An 18,086-nucleotide genomic window follows, 5' to 3' on the forward strand; every position below is an offset into this window, starting at 1 on the left:
ACAGCAAAGCAGGATCCGAGCCACATCTTTGACCTACACCACAGCTCATGGCAACGCCAGATCCTTAACCCACTGATTGAGGCCAGGGATCATACCTGCCATCTCATGGTTACTAGTCGGATTCATTTCCACTGAGCCATAACAGGAACTCACCTGGTTATCTTCTTAACCCATTTTTTTTTTTATTACTCCTGTGTGTCTGTGTATACACATGCTTTCACACTCCTCACGTATTATGTATTGTTGTTGTTCTCATTTGAGAGATAAAGAAACAATTCTGATTGGATATATAAAGAAATTTATTTTTTATTATGGATGTTTTCAAATATGTACAGAAATAGAAAGAATAGTGTAATGAATCCCATGTAATCATCACCTAGCTTTAAGAATTTCAAGTATAGGGGGTTCCATTGTGGCTCAGTGGTAACGAACCTGATTTAGTGTCCTTGAGGACGTGGGTTTGATCCCTGGCCTTGCTCAGTGGGTTGGGGATCTGGCATTGCCGTGAGCTGTGGTATAGGTTGCAAAGGTGACTTGGATCTGGCATTGCTGTGGCTGTGGTGTAGGCCAGCAGCTACAGATCTGATTCAACCCTAGCCTGGGAGCATGCATATGCCGTGGATGTGGCCCTAAAAAGACAAAAAGAAAAAAAAAAGAAAAAGAATTTCAAGTTTATATTTTTAGTAAGTTGCAGAGTAGGGTTTTAACCCATATCTATCTTCCTCCAAAACCCATACTTTTAGTTACAATTCTGTGCTACCTCTTCCTTTTGCTGTCTGATACTATTGAGTAACTTTATGATGCTTCCATTTTTCATAAAATAGACAGGGAAAGGCATTATAGTAGTGAGTTTTTAGTTTGGAAATAAGAGGAAGAAAGCACCGTGTTTTAACCACATGTGTTTTGTAACATGCATTTTAGTTGGAGTGTTCTGCAAAGACAAAACCTGCTGATACGGTTCATCCTGTTTTATAAATCTTTGACCCACTCATCAGACTCTGACCACTGTAGAGATAAAGGACTCTGGTTGCATTGGTCTCTGACTGAAGTGGCCCTCTGCCGATTGAGAAATTGTATTAATTATTAACTATGGTAATGGATATGTACTTGCAAGTTTCATCTGGTATCTTAATGAGCTTTAACCCTCCGAGTACACCCAAAACATATCCTAGAATCCTTGAAATTTATAAACATTCACAACTCTTCAGTCTGTGTATTTTTGCTACAATAAATATTTTGTTTCCCTCTACCCTCACTATGTCCCATCCCCCTGCTCACAGACTCACCACTATAAATTAGAGGAATTAGTAGCCACAGCTTTAGATATGAAAACTTTTTTTTAAAAAAAATGGTTCTTTTTTTTATTTATAGAACCATACTTTCTTTCTTTTTTTTAACTTTTGTCTTTTTAGGGCCGAACCTGCAGTACATGGATGTTCCCAGGCTAGGAGGCCAATCGGAGCTATAGCTGCCGGCCTACGCCAGGGCCACAGTGTTGCCAGATCCGAGTCGTGCCTGCAACCTACACCACAGCCCATGGCAATGCTGGATCCTTAACCCACTGAGCAAGGCCAGGGATCAAACCTACAACCTTGTGGTTCCTAGTCAGATTCATTTCTGCTGCGCCACAACGGGAACTCCTAGGACCATACTTTCTAGCCAGTTTTTTTTTTTTTTTTTTTTTTTTGGAGAGGGCAGGTAGAATCCCATATTTACAGTAGATTATGTTTCAGACAAATAAGTGAAGGCATGCTAAAGTAATTGTTATATTCAAATAACTTTGTATGTTATAGGACTTTGATTTGTTTCAGCCATCTCTGGTCCTGGGAGGTCTTCTCTGAACTCTCAAGACTGCTCTTGTGTCACCTCTGAGTGCTTCAGCAACTTCCCCAGCATAGAGGGCAAGTAGGGCTCTAAAGCTCTGTGGGCTCAGGGCCTCGTAACCTTAAACCATACCAAACTGAATTCAAGGACTATGTCTAGCCTTGATATTGGGTCACTTAGTCAGATTATTCCTTTAAGAAAGAGACTAAATACAACATGGCTTTTTGAAAAATTGAGTTATAGTTAATATACAGTATTATGTTTCAGGTATATAACAGTGATTCATAATTCTCAAAGGTTACAGTCCATTTATAGTTATTATAAAATATTGACTATATTCCCTGTGTTGTATCCTTGTAGCTTATTTATTTTATACATGGTAGTTTGTACCTCTTAATCTCCTACCCCTTTATTGCCCCTCCTTCCTTCCCTCTTCCCACTGGTAACCACTAGTTTGTTCTCTATATCTGTGAGTCTCTTTCTGTTTTGTTGTATTCACTAGTTTGTTTTGTTTTTTAGATTCCACATATAATGTTTGTCTTTCTCTGACTTGTTTCACTTAGCATGATGCCCTCCAAATCCATCATGTTGTTGCAAATGGTAAAATTTCATTCTTTTTTATGGCTGAGCAGTATTCCTCTGTGTGTGTGTGTGAATCACTTCTTTTATCCTTTCATCTGTTGATGGACACTTAGGTTGCTTCCATATCTTGGCTATTATAAATAATGCTGCTATGGACATTGGAGTGCATGCATCTTTTTGAATTAGGGTCCTGGTTTCCTTTTTAAGATATATACCCAGGAGTGGAATTCCTGGGTCATATGATAGTTCTAGTTTTAGGCTTTTGAGAAATCTCCTTAAGAACACCTTTTTTATCTACTGTGATTGTGTCAAATATGATACAATCATAGTAGATAAAAATGCTACGTGATACTTATAGAAATATAAGTCTGATGTTGGGGAGAATGGTTGATTCAATATGGACTAGTAAAGCATAATTGGATAATAAGTAGCTAAATGAATGTGGTTGGATGGAATTCTGCAGTGTTGTATGGAATGAAAACAAGAGATGGTCTAAGGAAAGACAGAGAAAGAAAAATCAGAGTGGTAGAAGAATAAGACAGGAAAGAGTAGTGTTCTAGAAACTAAGGAAATAGTTTCACAATTGGAGTAGCGAAATACTGTGGGTATTCAACAATTTGGACTTCTCTGTTGTCTTAATAGAGATAGGGAATAGAAGTCAGATTGCAGGAAATTTAGGAGAAAACATTAAGTGAGAACACAGAAGCAGTGAGTGTCTTGCACTCTTTTCCAACATTTTAGAGATTACCTCCAGTAGGTTTGTCCCTTGGATAAGACAGCTGAGGCTCCTTTACTGGCTTCTGTGTTAAGGTGGGGAGAAGAGATGCCTTGGGGCTGTATTGTACTCCTTTTTAAACGAATATATTTATTTTATTTTATTTTATTTTTTTGCTTTTTTAGTGCTACGCTTGCGACATATGGAAGTTCCCAGGCTAGGGGTCAGATCAGAGCTACAGCTGCCCGCCTACTCCACAGCCATAGCAACGTGGGATCCGAGCCACGTCTGTGACCTACATCACAGCTCATAGCAACTCCGATCCTTAACCCATTGTGTAAGGCCAGGGATCAAACCCGCATCCTCATGGATTCTATTCAGGTTCCTTAACAGCTGAGCATCGAAGGGAACTCCCTAATGAATATATTTAAATACAGTTTCAAAATTTTATCACTAACTGTATTCCATAGGGCCTGTGAGGAATGCTGCTAATGGTCAGTCCTATTTTGGTTGAGTTTTCCCAGGCTTCTATCTCCTAGGGCCACCCCTGCATATATTCCTGTGATAGCTCAACATCACTATTTTAAAATTGTCATATTTTAGGGAGTTCCGGTTGTGGCTCAGCAGTAACAAACCTGACTAGTATCTATGAGGATTGGGTTTGATCCTTGGACTTGCTCAGTGTTAAGGATCTTCGGTTACGTGAGCTGTAGTGTAGGTTGCAGACGTGGCTTGGATCCTGCATTGTGGTGGCTGTGGAGCAGGTCGGCAGCTGCAGCTCCAATTCGACCCCTAGCCTGGGAACTTCCATATGCTGCCAGTGTGGTCCTAAAAAGAAAAAAAAAATTGTCAGTTTAGCTCTTCCATTAGACTGTAAGGTCCTTAAAATTCTTTGTTACTGTTGTTGAATTCCCAGTACAAATATCTGTCATGTACTGTTGAATATTTGTTGCATGAACGACTGAATGAATAAATCAACAGTTTTCTGTTTTTTTAAGCACAAAAGAATTTTAATTTGATGGTCTCATAGAATCAAACAAATAAAATGTTTCAGGAAGAGGGGATTGATAAACAGTTTCAAATAGCAGTAAGATAAGGGTTGAAAACTGACATTTGGTTTTGGCTATTAGCGGTCATTTGTTTCCATAGAATAAAGTGTTGCAGCCAAATGATTGGTGTAAGAGCCATATTTAACTGGTTGAAGAATAAATGGGAAATGAGAACAAAGAAGCAACATGCAAGGTTTTTTGGTTCGTTTTTAAAAATTTGAGACTAAAGAGAAGAAACTGTTAGAAACCCAAAGGTTAGAGAGAGGGGAATCTGTTAGCATAGAAATGTTATGCATTTGATTTGAATATATTTAAGTGTTCCTGCTACATGTCAGAAAAATATATTTCTCCATCTTCCACTAATTTTTTGTTTTTTGTTTTTTGCTTTTTAGGAATGCACCCATGGCATATGGAGGTTCCTAGGCTAGGGGTCAAATCAGAGCTCTAGCTGCCAGCCTACACCACAGCCACAGCAATGCAGGATCCAAGCTGTGTCTTCGACCTACACTGAGCAAGGGCTGTGTCCTCATGGATGCTAGTCAGATTTGTTTCTGCTGAGCCACAATGGGAACTCCGTACTTGGTTTTGATATATCTTCTGAACTTGAATTTTTTTTTTTTTTTTTTTTTTTTTTGCTGTGCTGTTTGGGCCCCTAGTGGCTAATGAAATAATGGCACATAAATAGTAAACTCAATTAAATCCAATAAACCAATATTCCTTATGCAGATTATTCTTTCTGTAAAGATTAAATGGGGTTGGGATATGTAGTTATAGTGCTTAGTGATAATTAGCCCTCTTTGTTTTGTTATGAGTTAGGACTTGACACCTAAACTTACTATAATCTTGTTTCCTTAGTGATAATTCAGTAGTATAAACTGTTTGAAAATAACAGTATATCTTTGTTTTAGCTTATAATACAATAACAGCTGCCATCATCATTCTCAACTTTTATTTTGCATGTTGGATTTAGGTCCATTGTTGTATATCTGTATATATTGTTGTATATCTGTTGGAACATCATATTCAGTTTGAAGATGGTGAGAGAAAAGCCTGAATTACCAAACAAAAAAAAAGATTTGATTATTATGAAAATAACAAACATTAATTGTTCATCACAATAAAACTTTGGAAACATATAAATCTTTTAAAAAACCATCCTTAATCTTGTTTCTCAGTGTTTTCCTTTCTGGGATTTTTTTTTTTTTAATATTACAGAGTACTTCTGAACAATGTAAGGAGTACCTCTGTCACACTTGGTTAAAAAAATAAAACATGGTTAGTACAGTTGATGTCCTTTACAGTCCTAGCACATCATGTTCCTTCCTCCCTCCCGAAGGTCACAACAACCCTGAATTTAGTTTTGTTCTCAGGCATATCTTTAAAAACAAAAAAAATACTCAATGAATGGGAGTTCCCTTCGTGGCTTAGCGGTTAGTGAACCTGACTAGGATCCATGAGGATGCGGGTTTGATCCCTGGCCTTGCTCAGTGGGTTAAGGATCTGGCGTTACCGTGAGCTGTGGTGTAGGTCGAAGATGTGGCTTGGATCCCTTGTTGCTGTGGCTGTGGCGTAGGCCTGCAGCTATAGTTCGTTCAAACCCTAGCCTGGGAACTTCCACATGCCACAAATGCGGCCCTGAAAAGCAAAAAACTAAAATAAAATAAAAATAAACTTAGTGAATGATATGATACCTATAGTTTTTTTGTTTGTTTGTTTGTTTGTTTGTTTGTTTGTTTTTTGGTCTTTTTGCTATTTCTTTGGGCCGCTCCCGCGGCATATGGAGGTACCCAGGCTAGGGGTCCAATCGGAGCTGTAGCCACTGGCCTACGCCAGAGCCACAGCAACGTGGGATCCGAGCCACATCTGCAACCTACACCACAGCTCACGGCAACGCCGGATCGTTAACCCACTGAGCAAGGGCAGGGACCGAACCCGCAACCTCATGGTTCCTAGTCGGATTCGTTAACCACTGCGCCACGACGGGAACTCCCCGTGATATCTGTAGTTGTACAACCATCATCACAAGCCAATTTTACATTTCCATCCCAAACCCCCATCCCATCCCCCACCCCAACCTGTCTCCTTTGGTGACCATAAGTTTTTCCTAGTGTGTGAGTCAGATTCTGTTCTGCAAAGAAGTTCATTGTATCCTTTTTTTAGATTCCACATATAAATGATAGCATATTAGGTTTGTGTCTCACTGACTAACTTTACTTAGTGTGATAATTTCTAGGTCCATCCATGTTGCTGCAATCTCAGGCATATCTTAAAGCTCAATATACTGATATCATAAGTTATATATTCTTCAGATTGCTTCTTTCACTTAAAATTATGTTTGTAAAATGTATCCATGTTGACATGTAACTCTTGGTCATTTATTTTTCTGCCGTATAGTATTCTTTTGCTGAATATCTGATGTTTTATCTCCTCCTCATGGATTTTTAGGTTCTAAATTTTTTGTTTATAAAGTCTCCCATGATCATTCTTGTACTTGTTTTCTCATGTAGATATGTATAAGATCTCTCTGGGGCAGAAACTTTGAAGTGGAATTATTTGTTTGTGTGGTATGTGCCTCCTCACTTTTACCAAATTGTTCTTTAGAGCTGTGAATGAGTTCTCCAACCTTGGACATTGTTAGACTTCCTAAATCCTTTCTCAATCCTGTGGGTATGAAACGATCTCTCTCTCACTTTTTTTTTTTTTGCTTCTTAGGGGTGCACCTGTGACATATGGAAGTTCCCAGGCTAGGAGTCGAATTGGAGCTGCAGCTGCTGGCCACAGCCACAGCCACAGCAACGTGGGATCTGAGCTGCATTTGCAGCTTGTGGCAATGCCAGATCCTTTTAACTCACTGAGTGAGGCTAGGGATTGAACTGTCATCCTCAAGGATACTAGTTGGGTTCTTAACTCACTGAGTCACAATGAGAATTCTCAACAATATTTCTTAAAAACAACAACAAGAGTATTCCCTGGTGATCTAGTGGCTAGGACTTAGTGCTTTCACCACTGTGGTCTGGGTTGGATCCTTGGTCTGGAAACTGAGATCCTACATCAAGCTCTTGCATGCTGTACCAGCACCACCCACGCCCCCCTCCCCACCCCTGCCAAAAAAATTAAGACAACAACAGAAAAGAAGACTTCTGTTATAGAATATTTAAAAGATGTACAAAAGTTGAGTGATTAGAGCTGTGTGTTCCATCAACCTGCCTAGGCAGTTATCAACACATGGTGCATCTCGTTTCATCTATAACCTCCTTCCCTCTCCCTTGTGTTCTAAAGAAATCTGAGATGTCTCACCATTTTATATGGAAACATTCGTCTTGCATCTCCAGCATGTAACTCTTTCATAAATAGCCTCGGTAATATGATCCCGTAAAAAACTCATAATGTCTCACTGTTATAAAATATCAGTTTTAGTTTTTCCAGTTGTCTTATAATATTTTTACATTTATGTCTTCAAATCAAGATCTAAATAAGGTCTGTACATTGTAATTGGTCTTAATCTACAGATTTTCTCCACTCTTCCTAATAACATCTACCTTGTGATCTTAGCAGCCATTGATAATTGCCTAGAAAATCCACTAATTCACCGGGAGTTGCGAAATGGTGCTCTTCTCTCATTCTTTTTGTTATTGTTTCTGTGTTGCTTATTAGAAGTATACCTCTATAAAGAGAGGTTTCCTCTCATCAAATATTTGGCCATCTTGAGATATTGTAGGTAAAGAGAGATAGGATAAATTTTTTCCTTTTATTCACCAACTTTTAAAATTTAGTTACCCAGTATCCTCCAAAGGCTCATTGAGTGAGTTTGTGTTACTCATCTTTGTGAACTCATGGATTTAATCATGTTCGATGTGTTCCAGACCATCACAGTAACCGTCCTCATTGATGCTCAGATTGCCCAGCTTTGGCCAGTAGGAGCCTTTAAGTTGGCTTCTGAATTCTTTTGATTCAGTGCTCCTAGTCTTTGATAGTTTTGTTTCCTGGTATGGTGAAATGTTTCAAGTTCATCTTATACATCCCCTGCCTGAAACCTAGAATCAGCCATCCCTCTAAAGAGTCCTGGTCTCATAGCCATCCTCTGCCTAACACATACCAAAATGTTATGAAGTATTCATCATAATGTTGTTTATATAGACAGTTTAGGCACAGTAGACCATTCTTATCAAGGAGCAGTGGGAACCCTCCTGAAATCTAAATTCAAAAATGCCAGCCAAGGGCCCACCTTACAAGCAGGTCTTTCTAAGGACAGTAATCTCAAGCCTCCTGTGTTAACTCTTTTCTACACAGGTGGCTATTGGTCATTTTATGGAGATAAGGAATAAGTAGAAAGTTGGATAAGGGGTCAGGAGTCCAGAAGAGAGGTTGTGATGGAGATATACATCTGTTAGTCATTAGCTATTACATCAGATATACATCTGGTAGTCATTAGTCATTAGTGAAGAAGATAGACATCTGGTAGTCATTAGAAGGTATTTAGATCCTGAGGCTAAATAAAAATCACCGAGGGGGTGGGTACAGTGAGTACTGAGCCCTTGAGCAAGAAGTTGAGGTAGTAAGGAGGAGCTGAGGAGACTGAGAAGAAGCAACTGATGAGGTGGTGTGAGGTGGAATGAGAGTCAAGAGGATGTGGTATCCCTAAAGCCAGATGAAACACAGAAAGGAGTGACCAATGGTGGCAGATCCTGCTGGAAGAGTAAGTTAAAAACGGGGAGTTAACTGATGCCAACGTGGAGGTTATTGGAGACCTTGAAATATGCTATTTCAATGGAATGGCTGGACCAACACTTGACTGAAGTGGGTTTCAGAGGGAATTAGAACAGAGGGAGGATAGGCAGTTCTTTCAAGGAATTTTGTTGTAGAGGGGAGCGTGAAAATGTTGCGAGGAGTAGAGGAACATGAGGCAAAATAACAGCATGTTGCTCTAGAGAGAAAAATCATTGATGTCGGGGGAAGGGGAGAATTGTTAGAGCCTAGTAGGAAAGAGGGTGTAAGTTCTAGGAATTCCCCAGTGGCCTGGTGGTTAAGGATCTGTGTTGTCACTGCTGTGGCACAGGTTTAATCCCTGACTGGGGAACTTCCACATGCCATGGGTATGGCCAAAAACAAATAAATAAATAAGTAACGCCTGTGAGGAAGGGATAGCCCTCGCATAGAAACACAGTTAGTAATAGGAAAGTGGACAAGGAGTTCCTGTCGTGGCTCAGTGGAAATGAATCCGACTAGGACCCATGAAGTTGCAGGTTCCATCCCTGGCCTCGCTCACTGGGTTGAGGATCCAGCTTTGCTGTGGTTGTGGTGTAGGTTGCAGATTCGGCTCAGGTCTGGCATTGCTGTGGCTGTAGCTCCGATTAGATCCCTGCCCTGGGAACCTCCATGTGCCGCTGGTATGGCCCTAAAAAGCAAAAAAGAATAATTAAAAAAAACAACAAAGGAAGGTGGGCAAAGTATATGGGTGTGATGGAAGTGGGTAGGTGTGTTGCTGAGAACTTGTAAATGGAAATGGTAGCATGGTCATCAGCTGCACTTGAGAATAGGGGAGGAGATGCTGGGGATTTAAAGAGTGAAAAGACATTAAAGAGTTATCTTGGAGAATGAATGGACAGGGAAAGATAAAATTTCTGGGATTCCTGGACACCACCTTGAGGTTAGTGATAATGAACTCAAAATGAGACTCATTTTCATTGGCTACAGGTGTTAGATTAGGTAATGCTTCAACCAGGGTTTGAGTTTAGCTGGGCAAATACCTTGGAGAGGACAGCAGCTGAATTTGAGATGCATGATGATGGGGAGTGATTTAGGCTATTTAAGGAGGGAGGTAAAAAATGAGGTTGTGAAAATGTGCTGTGATTGTTGGGTTCATTGTAGATCCCATGTGGTCAACACGTTGTTGGAGTTGTGCATTTAGAAGGAGTGAGTGGAAGATAGGAGAAAGTAGTCAGGGAGTTGAAAACTGAAAATTGAAATTAAAAACTGTGCAGTTATTGATAATGGTAGGGTATGTGATTATAAGAATACTTATAATAAGAATTCTTATGTAAGTTATAAGAATGGATAACTGAGGTGAGTTGGAGAATAAAATCAATGAAGGAGAGGTGGGCAAGGCACGAAGAGGTCAGGGTACTGGAAGGAACATCCACACTGATACTGAAAGAACAAGAATTATAGGAGTTCCTGTCATGGTGCAGTGGTTAACGAATCCGACTAGGAACCATGAGGTTGCGTGTTCGGTCCCTGGTCTTGCTCAGTGGGTTAACGATCCGGCTTTGCCGTGAGCTGTGGTGTAGGTTGCAGACTCGGCTCGGATCCCGCGTTGCTATGGCTCTGGCTTAGGCCAGTGGCTACAGCTCCGATTCGACCCCTAGCCTGGGAACCTCCATATGCCACGGGAGCGGCCCAAGAAATAGCAAAAAGACACACACACACACACAAAAAAAGAACAAGAATTATAATCGGATATGTTGTTAGATTTGGAGGAGGTGACCATGATCGAATTTTCAAGGAATGCTAAGAGTGACTGAGCATTACATCTGTCATTTCCTGTAGACTACCATACTTCCTATATTTCCATATGGACTTTTCATTATTAGAAACCTTCTTACAAAGGACCCTGATCCCTGATCAAAAGTCCTCAATCATACCATGGTCTTTCATAACTCAGCCTTTTATTCTGCTCCCAGTTCATTGGTTTAGATGCTCTCAGCCACAGTGCTTGCCTTCCATAGTAGCATTCTTCCCCAGTAGACTGCAAGTTATGGTTTATAGCATATATTACATTACTTTGAAATTACTAGTTTACATTCCCTATTTTTCTCTCTCTCTCTTTTTTTTTTAAACTAGTCTGATAGTTCCCTTAAGCCAAGATCCTTGTGTGTCTTTTTGTCCCTGTAGCACTGTAAAATATTTATCAGGGAGTTCCCATTGTGGCTCAGTGGGTTAAGAGCCTGACACAGTATCCATTCCCTAGTTCCCAGGCTATGGGTCGAATTGGACCTATAGCTGTCGGCCTACTCCACAGCCACAGCAACGCCAGATCTGAGCTGCATCTGCAACCTACGCTGCCACAGCTTGCAGCAACACTGGACCCACTGTGTGAGGCCAGGAAACAAACCCACATCCTCATGAATACTAGTTGGATTTTTAACCCACTGAGCCACAATAGGAACTACCAAGCCTTCTGTTTCAGTTCTGGGAATTGAGGTCACAGTTGAAGGAAGGAGGCCCTAAACTTGATTGTCAATCCATGGAATAAAGAAAACAGGAGATTTAAAAGTGACTGTAGTACAATTAAATGCTGTTTCCCTCCCCCCCCCTTTTTTTTTTTTTGGTTTTTAGGACTGCACTTGTGGCATATGGAAGTTCCCAGGCTAGGGGTCGAATAAGAGCTACTGCTGCAGGCCTACACCACAGCAACAGGGGATCCATGCCATGTCTGCGACCTACACCACCACTCACAGCAACACCGGATCCTTAACCCACTGAGTGAGGCCAGGGATTGAACCCACATCCTCATGGATACTACTTGGGTTCTTAACCCACTTAGCCACAAAGGGAACTCCTAAAGAGTCTATATAAGGATTTTTGTGTGTGTGAATATTTTATTTTCTTATGATTTCCTATATATGTATCACTTTTATAATTAAATGGAATACCAATATAAATCACTTCTATTATATTTTTGATTCACAGCTATATTTGCTTTGGGCATGTTATAAGTTAATATATAAAAATTTGGGAGTTCCTGTCGTGGCGCAATGGTTAACAAATCCGACTAGGAACCATGAGGTGTGGGTTCGGTCCCTGCCCTTGCTCAGTGGGTTAATGATCCGGCGTTGCTGTGAGCTGTGGTGTAGGTTGCAGACGCAGCTCGGATCCTGCGTTGGGCTGTGGCTCTGGCATAGGTCAGGGGCTATAGCTCCGATTCAACCCCTAACCTGGGAACCTCCATATGCCGAAGGAGTGGCCCCCATAAAATAGCAAAAAGACAAAAAAATATATATATATATATATATATAAATTTACTGACAAACATTCATTTTAGATTTTTCATTTTTTTCAGAAACCATGAGTGGAAGATCTCAAGTCCACATTTTTTGGGGTGCTCCACTTGGTCCATTGGAAATGACAGTACCTCAAGAACCAACTTCTTTAATGTCCACTGCTGACCCCTGGAAAGAAATTCAGCTTTTGTACAATCAACATCCTTTACATCTGAAGGATGAAAAATCCAGGCACAAAACCCTTGAAGACTATCAAGCCTTAGAAGCTGTGGGCTCTCCAGATCTTCCTCATGGTCACTTTCCAGCAAATTCTGTGAACAGCTCTGTTCATGTGAAAGATGACTTCATACATGGCATTTCTGAAACAAAAACTTTAAAATCCCAGAAGAGTCACCCCTTGGTTTCAAGTGATGGAACCAAGTCCAATGAGCAAATATGTGAGTTTAAGGGCAGAGTTCAGCATTTAGCTGAAGAAAAAAAGTATCAAAATCTCTTCAGTGAAAATAAGATCGCAGATGAACAACATCAAGATCGGTCAAACATATGTGATCACAACTTTCCAAAAAATTCCTTTCAGTTAGATCCTAAGTGTGCAGCTGTATTGGATGTGGTCTGTAGGCCTGAACAGATGGACACAGGGCCAGGAGCTATCAAAACAAAATGTGTACCAACAGAACATCGTGAAATACAAAACCAGTGCCTGGAGTTCTTTTCCTCTAATTCAGTAGACAAGCCAAAGCCTGAAGAAGCAGTTGGGAAGGTCTCAGGCCTTAAAATATCAACCAATACTGAATTTCTCAGTATAATGACCTCCAGCCAGCTTGCTTTTTTAGCTCAAAGGAAGTATAAAGGGCAGAATTCTATAAATAAGACCGTAAACATGGAGACCGAACCAGAGGCAAGTCATGGGGAAATAAGAATAACCAAAGACAATTTGAATCAGCCTAATGATGATACTGCAGAAGGAGTATATGAAGATGGACAAAATCAAGCTCATTCCCTTGAACTTGTTAGTCCTGTTTGTCCTGAAACAAGAAGTCACCACATTCACTTAAACTCTGATAAAGGTCTTGAAGAAAATATAGGATCTCCAGAACTTTTCAGTGTTGAAGATAAGCTGCTACCGAATGAGATATGTATTGAGCCATGTAGCTCAGGAATACTGTGTTCCCAGCTAAATACTTTCCACAAACGTTCTAGTAAAAGAAGCTGGACCTCTGAAAAGAAATCAGGCCCTCCTAAAGCTCTGTCTGAAGCTCCTCATGTGGCTAAGAAAATTAAGTTGATTTCTAATGGGAGAGATCATATTGTAGCAGTGGGCCAAAGGAATGCATCTGAATTTAAGGGCATTAAAAAAACATCATTGATAAAAAACTGTGATTCTGAAAGTCAGAAGTATCATTGCTTAGTCATGGTGTTATCCCCCTGTCACATGAAAGAAATAACTATAAAATCTGGACCAAATTCTGGCTCTAAAGTGCCTTTAGCAACAATTGTGGTAATTGACCAGTCAGAAATTAAGAAGAAGGTTTTTCTGTGGAGGACTGCAGCATTTTGGGCACTTACAGTGTTTCTTGGAGATATAATTTTACTAACAGGTAAGGTCATCACTGTATAGTGGGAATTTATAACGCTGTGGGCTTTTTTCCTCTCCCACTAAAGCCTTTCCCATTTACATTCAGGGTTCCAACATGATTGAGCGCCTTATGGCGTCTCCTCAGCACTGCCTAAGGTCTTAGGCGTTGCCATTTCTGGGTGTTTGTTCTGGCCTTCTTAGTTCAGCATCTCCTTAAGAAGCCTGCTCTGGTTGCTCCTTTCCTGTGCTCTCACTCATAGGGACGGAGTGATAGCACACTTTTTTTTTTTTTATGGTTTATTTTTTTATGTGTCTTATGTTTAACCCTTTTCTTTAACTCTATTAGCAGCCTTATGATAAAAGGACAACATTTATGCTACTTGACTTAATCTCTAATAAAGCTATAAACATTACATTCTTGTAGAGGGGACATAGAATTTCTATTGCATTTTTATTTTTTTATTTTATTTATTTATTTTTGCTTTTTAGGGCTGCACTCATGGCATATGGAGGTTCCCAGGCTGGGGATCCAATCAGCCTATACCACAGCCACAGCAATGCCAGATCCCAGCCACATCTGTGACCTACACCACAGCTCACAGCAACACGGGATCCTCAACCCACTGAGCAAGGTCAGGGATCGAACCCACAACCTCATGGTTCCTAGTCGGATTTGTTTCTGCTGTGCCATGACGGGAACTCCTCTATTGCATTTTTAAATTATTAAAATTATAGTAGACCCTGGAACAAAATGGGTTTGAACTGCATAGGTCCAGTTATATGTGGATATTTTTCAGTAGCAATCACTGCAGTACTACACAGTTCATGGATGGTTGAATACGTGGATATGGAGAGGTTGGGGTTATAGAGGACCAACTGTAAAGTTACAGGTGGGTCAACCCTGAGTTGTTCAGGGGTCACCATATTTTTTTTTCTTTGCTTTGCTTTTCGGGACCACACCTGCAGTATATGGAAGTTCCCAGGCTAGGGGTTGAATCAGAGCTGCAGCTGCTGGCCACAGCTGCAGCCACAGCAACTTGGGATCAGAGTCTTGTCTGTGACCTATACCAAGCTCACGGCAACACCGGATCCTTGACCCACCAAGTGAGGCCAGGGATTGAACCGTCATCCTCATGGATACTAGTCAGTTTTGTTACCACTGAACCACAACAGAAACTCTTGAGTCACTGTATATTAATCACATTTGGAAATGGAAAGGAGAAAATCCTGGTATTGCACCAACCTCATATAACTGCCAGTGGAGTTGTGGAGTGTTCCCTCCCAGTTATCTTCCCTGTGCTCCTCAGTGTGTATGCATACATGTATAATGGCTAATATTTATGGGAACTTATTTTGTGTCCATCTCTGTATTAGACTTTACAGGTCTTTCAACTCATTACAATGACTGTATGAGGAGGGCACTGATTATCATCCCCGTTTTTAAGCTTGAGGGAAAGGTTAAGTAACTTGCCTGCTGTTACCTAGCTAGGAGGAGGCAAAGCAAGGTTTCACCCAGACTCCAGAATCCCTACTCTTTTTTTGGCGGGGGGAGGGGGAGGCACAGCATGTAAAAGTTCCTGGGTCAGAAAAAAAAAAAAGTTCCTGGGTCAGGTATAGAATCTGAGCCACAGCAGTAACCAGAGCCACAGCAGTGACAATACCAGATCCTTAATCCACTGAATCACCAAGGAACTCCAGAATTTTTTTTTGGCTTTTTAGAGCCGCACCCTTGGCATATGGAAGTTGAAACCTCATCCTCATGGATACTAGTCAGGTTTGTTATCACTGAGCCATGATGGGAACTCCAACATTTTATACATTGATTGTATCCTGCCTAGGATTGATCTGTCTCTGTCCCTAATGTAACCGATTTTGCTCTACTTAGAACTGTTTCTCCTTATTGGTATGTTTAGTTCCACTAAATGTTTCTTCTCATTCCATCTTAGATCATACAATTCTCTTTCTCCTTCTGGGAAGTGTTCCTTACCTCCAACGTATTCAGTGTATTTTTTTTTTTCCCCGCTTTTTAGGGCCTCACGTATGGCATATGGAAGTTCCCAGGCTAGGGGTTGAATTAGAGCTACAGCTGCCGGCCTACATTACAGCCACGGCAACGCGGGATCCAAGCTGAGTCTGTGACCTACATCACAGCTCATGGCAATGCTAGATCCTTAACCCACTGAGCAAGGCCAGGGATTGAACCCACATCCTCATGGATCCTAGTTGGGTTTGTTAACCACTGAGCCACAAAGGGAACTCCCCAATGTATTTCACTAGATGATTACTCTTGCCACTTAGGGGAAAATAATCAAAGTCCTTTAAGAAGGCCTTACATTGCATTTATATATGCTCATAGCAGAAGGGGTAAATGCATAGGAATATTTTTTACTCTTTTAGGCACTACTATTTTGGAACAACTACTGTGCTTCCTGCCCCACATGATTTAATTTATCAGAAGTATACATTACATTATAGCACAGGGACCTATATCCAGTCTCTTGGGATGGAACATGATGGAAGATAATATGAGAAAAAGAATGTATATATATATATGTATGACTGGGTCACTTTGCTGTTCAATAGAAACTGACACAGCATTGTAAGTCAACTATACTTTAATACAATTTGTTTTTGATTTGTTTTTTTGTTTCTTAGGGTGATACCGGCAGCGTTTGGAGGTTCCCAGCCACAGCTGCCAGCCTCTGCCACAGCCACAGCAACTTGGGATCTGAGTCTTGTCTGTGACCTATACCACAGCACATGGCAACACCAGATCCTTGACCCACCAAGTGAGGCCAGGAATTGAACCCTCATCCTCATGGATACTAGTTGGGTTCATTTGCGCTATTTCACAATGGGAACACCCACCAATTTTTTTTTGTTTGTTCGTTTTTTGTCTTTTTGCCATTTCTTTGGCTGCTCCCGTGGCATATGGAGGTTCCCAGGCTAGGGGTGGAATTGGAGCTGTAGCCGCCAGCCTACGCCAGAGCCACGGCAACACAGGATCCGAGCCGCGTCTGCAACCTACACCACAGCTCACAGCAACGCCGGATCATTAACCCACTGAGCAAGGGCAGGGACCGAACCCGCAACCTCATGGTTCCTAGTCGGATTCATTAACCACTGCACCACGACGGGAACTCCCCACATTTTCTATTTAATCATTTTATGCCTTTAGACAGATCATTTAACCTATTTGAACTTCAGTTGCCTGACTTGTGAGAGGGGTGCATAGTATTTTGCTCTGATGGTTATATTAACCACAATGAATTTATAAACAAAGAATTCGTTTATTTACAAACAGAATTCATAACAAGATCCAACCTTCCGCTCCCCCCTTTCCAGATGTTACTATTCATGAAGATCATTGGGTTGGTGAGACAGTACTGCAGTCAACATTTACCAGTCAGTTATTAAATCTTGGGAGTTATTCATCTGTCCGGCCTGAAGAATGTAAGTCATATTTTTAAATATAATAATTTCTTAGTATTTAAAGTATATGCACACTTTAGAAAAAAGTAGAGCTAAAATGGTAATTTTACAAAATGTTTTCTAAACAGGTTAGCTGAAAGGTAGTGGTTTCTTTAGTAAGAATGAAAATGGAATTTATAAAAATGAACTTGTACATTATAAATCATGTTTATTTTAAGAAATATTGGAGTTTGTATTTCATTTTCTTACTCTTAGAGAGTCAATATAGTGGTGGTTCTTAACCTTTTAGGGAGTCATAAACCTCTTTAAGAAGTTATGAGCCATTTTTTTCAGAAAAATAGACATGTAGCTAGATACATAATTTTGCGTATCATTCTAATGGACCTCCCAAATTCTTCTGAAGAATTTATTAGCCTTGGAAATTCTTAAGGTAATGAAAAAATTAGGTTCTAGGCCAAATTCACATTTAATTGTGTAAGAAACTGCCAAACAATTTTCCAGAGTAGCTATACCATTTAAACTACCAGCAATGTATCTTAGTCTGGGAACTTCCATATGCCGCAGGTATGGCCCTAAAAAGACAAAAAAAAAAAAAAAAAAAAAAAAAAGAACAAGAAAAGAAAAAGAAAAGAAATAATGACAGTACAAACACTACATGCCAGAATAGCTAGGATGCATTTAAGGGAATTATCAAAGAAAAATTTTTAGGTAAACTCATTTTATCAACAAAAATAAGTGAATTAAATTTCAAGCCTAGAAAACTGGCACAAGGACGACAAAGTAAAGCAAAGAAACAATAAAGAATGAAGGAGTTCATGTTGTGGCGCAGTGGTTAATGAATCTGACTAGGAACCGTGAGGTTTCGGGTTTGACCCCTGCCCTTGCTCAGTGGGTTAAGGATCCAGTGT

General features: G+C 40.4%; 1 protein-coding gene across 17 annotated transcripts in view; it reads left to right on the forward strand.

The window, feature by feature from the left end:
- Positions 1-18,086, forward strand: part of SHLD2 (shieldin complex subunit 2) — a 114,977-nt gene that overhangs the window by 43,152 nt on the left and 53,739 nt on the right. For 15 of the 17 annotated variants that reach the window (XR_014827458.1, XM_084996430.1, XM_021073594.2 and 12 more), the window contains 2 exons: positions 12,230-13,768; positions 17,092-17,199. Coding sequence is in view for 11 of the 17 variants with exons in the window: in XM_084996430.1 (XP_084852556.1) it covers positions 12,235-13,768; positions 17,092-17,199 (1,642 nt within the window). In the remaining 6 variants the exon portion in view is untranslated. Of the gene's footprint in view, positions 1-8,689; positions 8,867-12,229; positions 13,769-17,091; positions 17,233-18,086 lie in introns of those variants that run through there. The other 2 variants (XM_084996431.1, XM_003483513.5) reach the window with 2 other exon arrangements.

The sequence above is a fragment of the Sus scrofa genome, chromosome 14 (genome assembly GCF_054392235.1).
Source record: "Sus scrofa isolate SSC_HxYL_T2T_F1_AM1 chromosome 14, Sscrofa_HxYL_maternal_Yorkshire_Landrace_v2.0, whole genome shotgun sequence".
In the NCBI taxonomy this organism is placed as follows: domain Eukaryota; kingdom Metazoa; phylum Chordata; class Mammalia; order Artiodactyla; family Suidae; genus Sus; species Sus scrofa.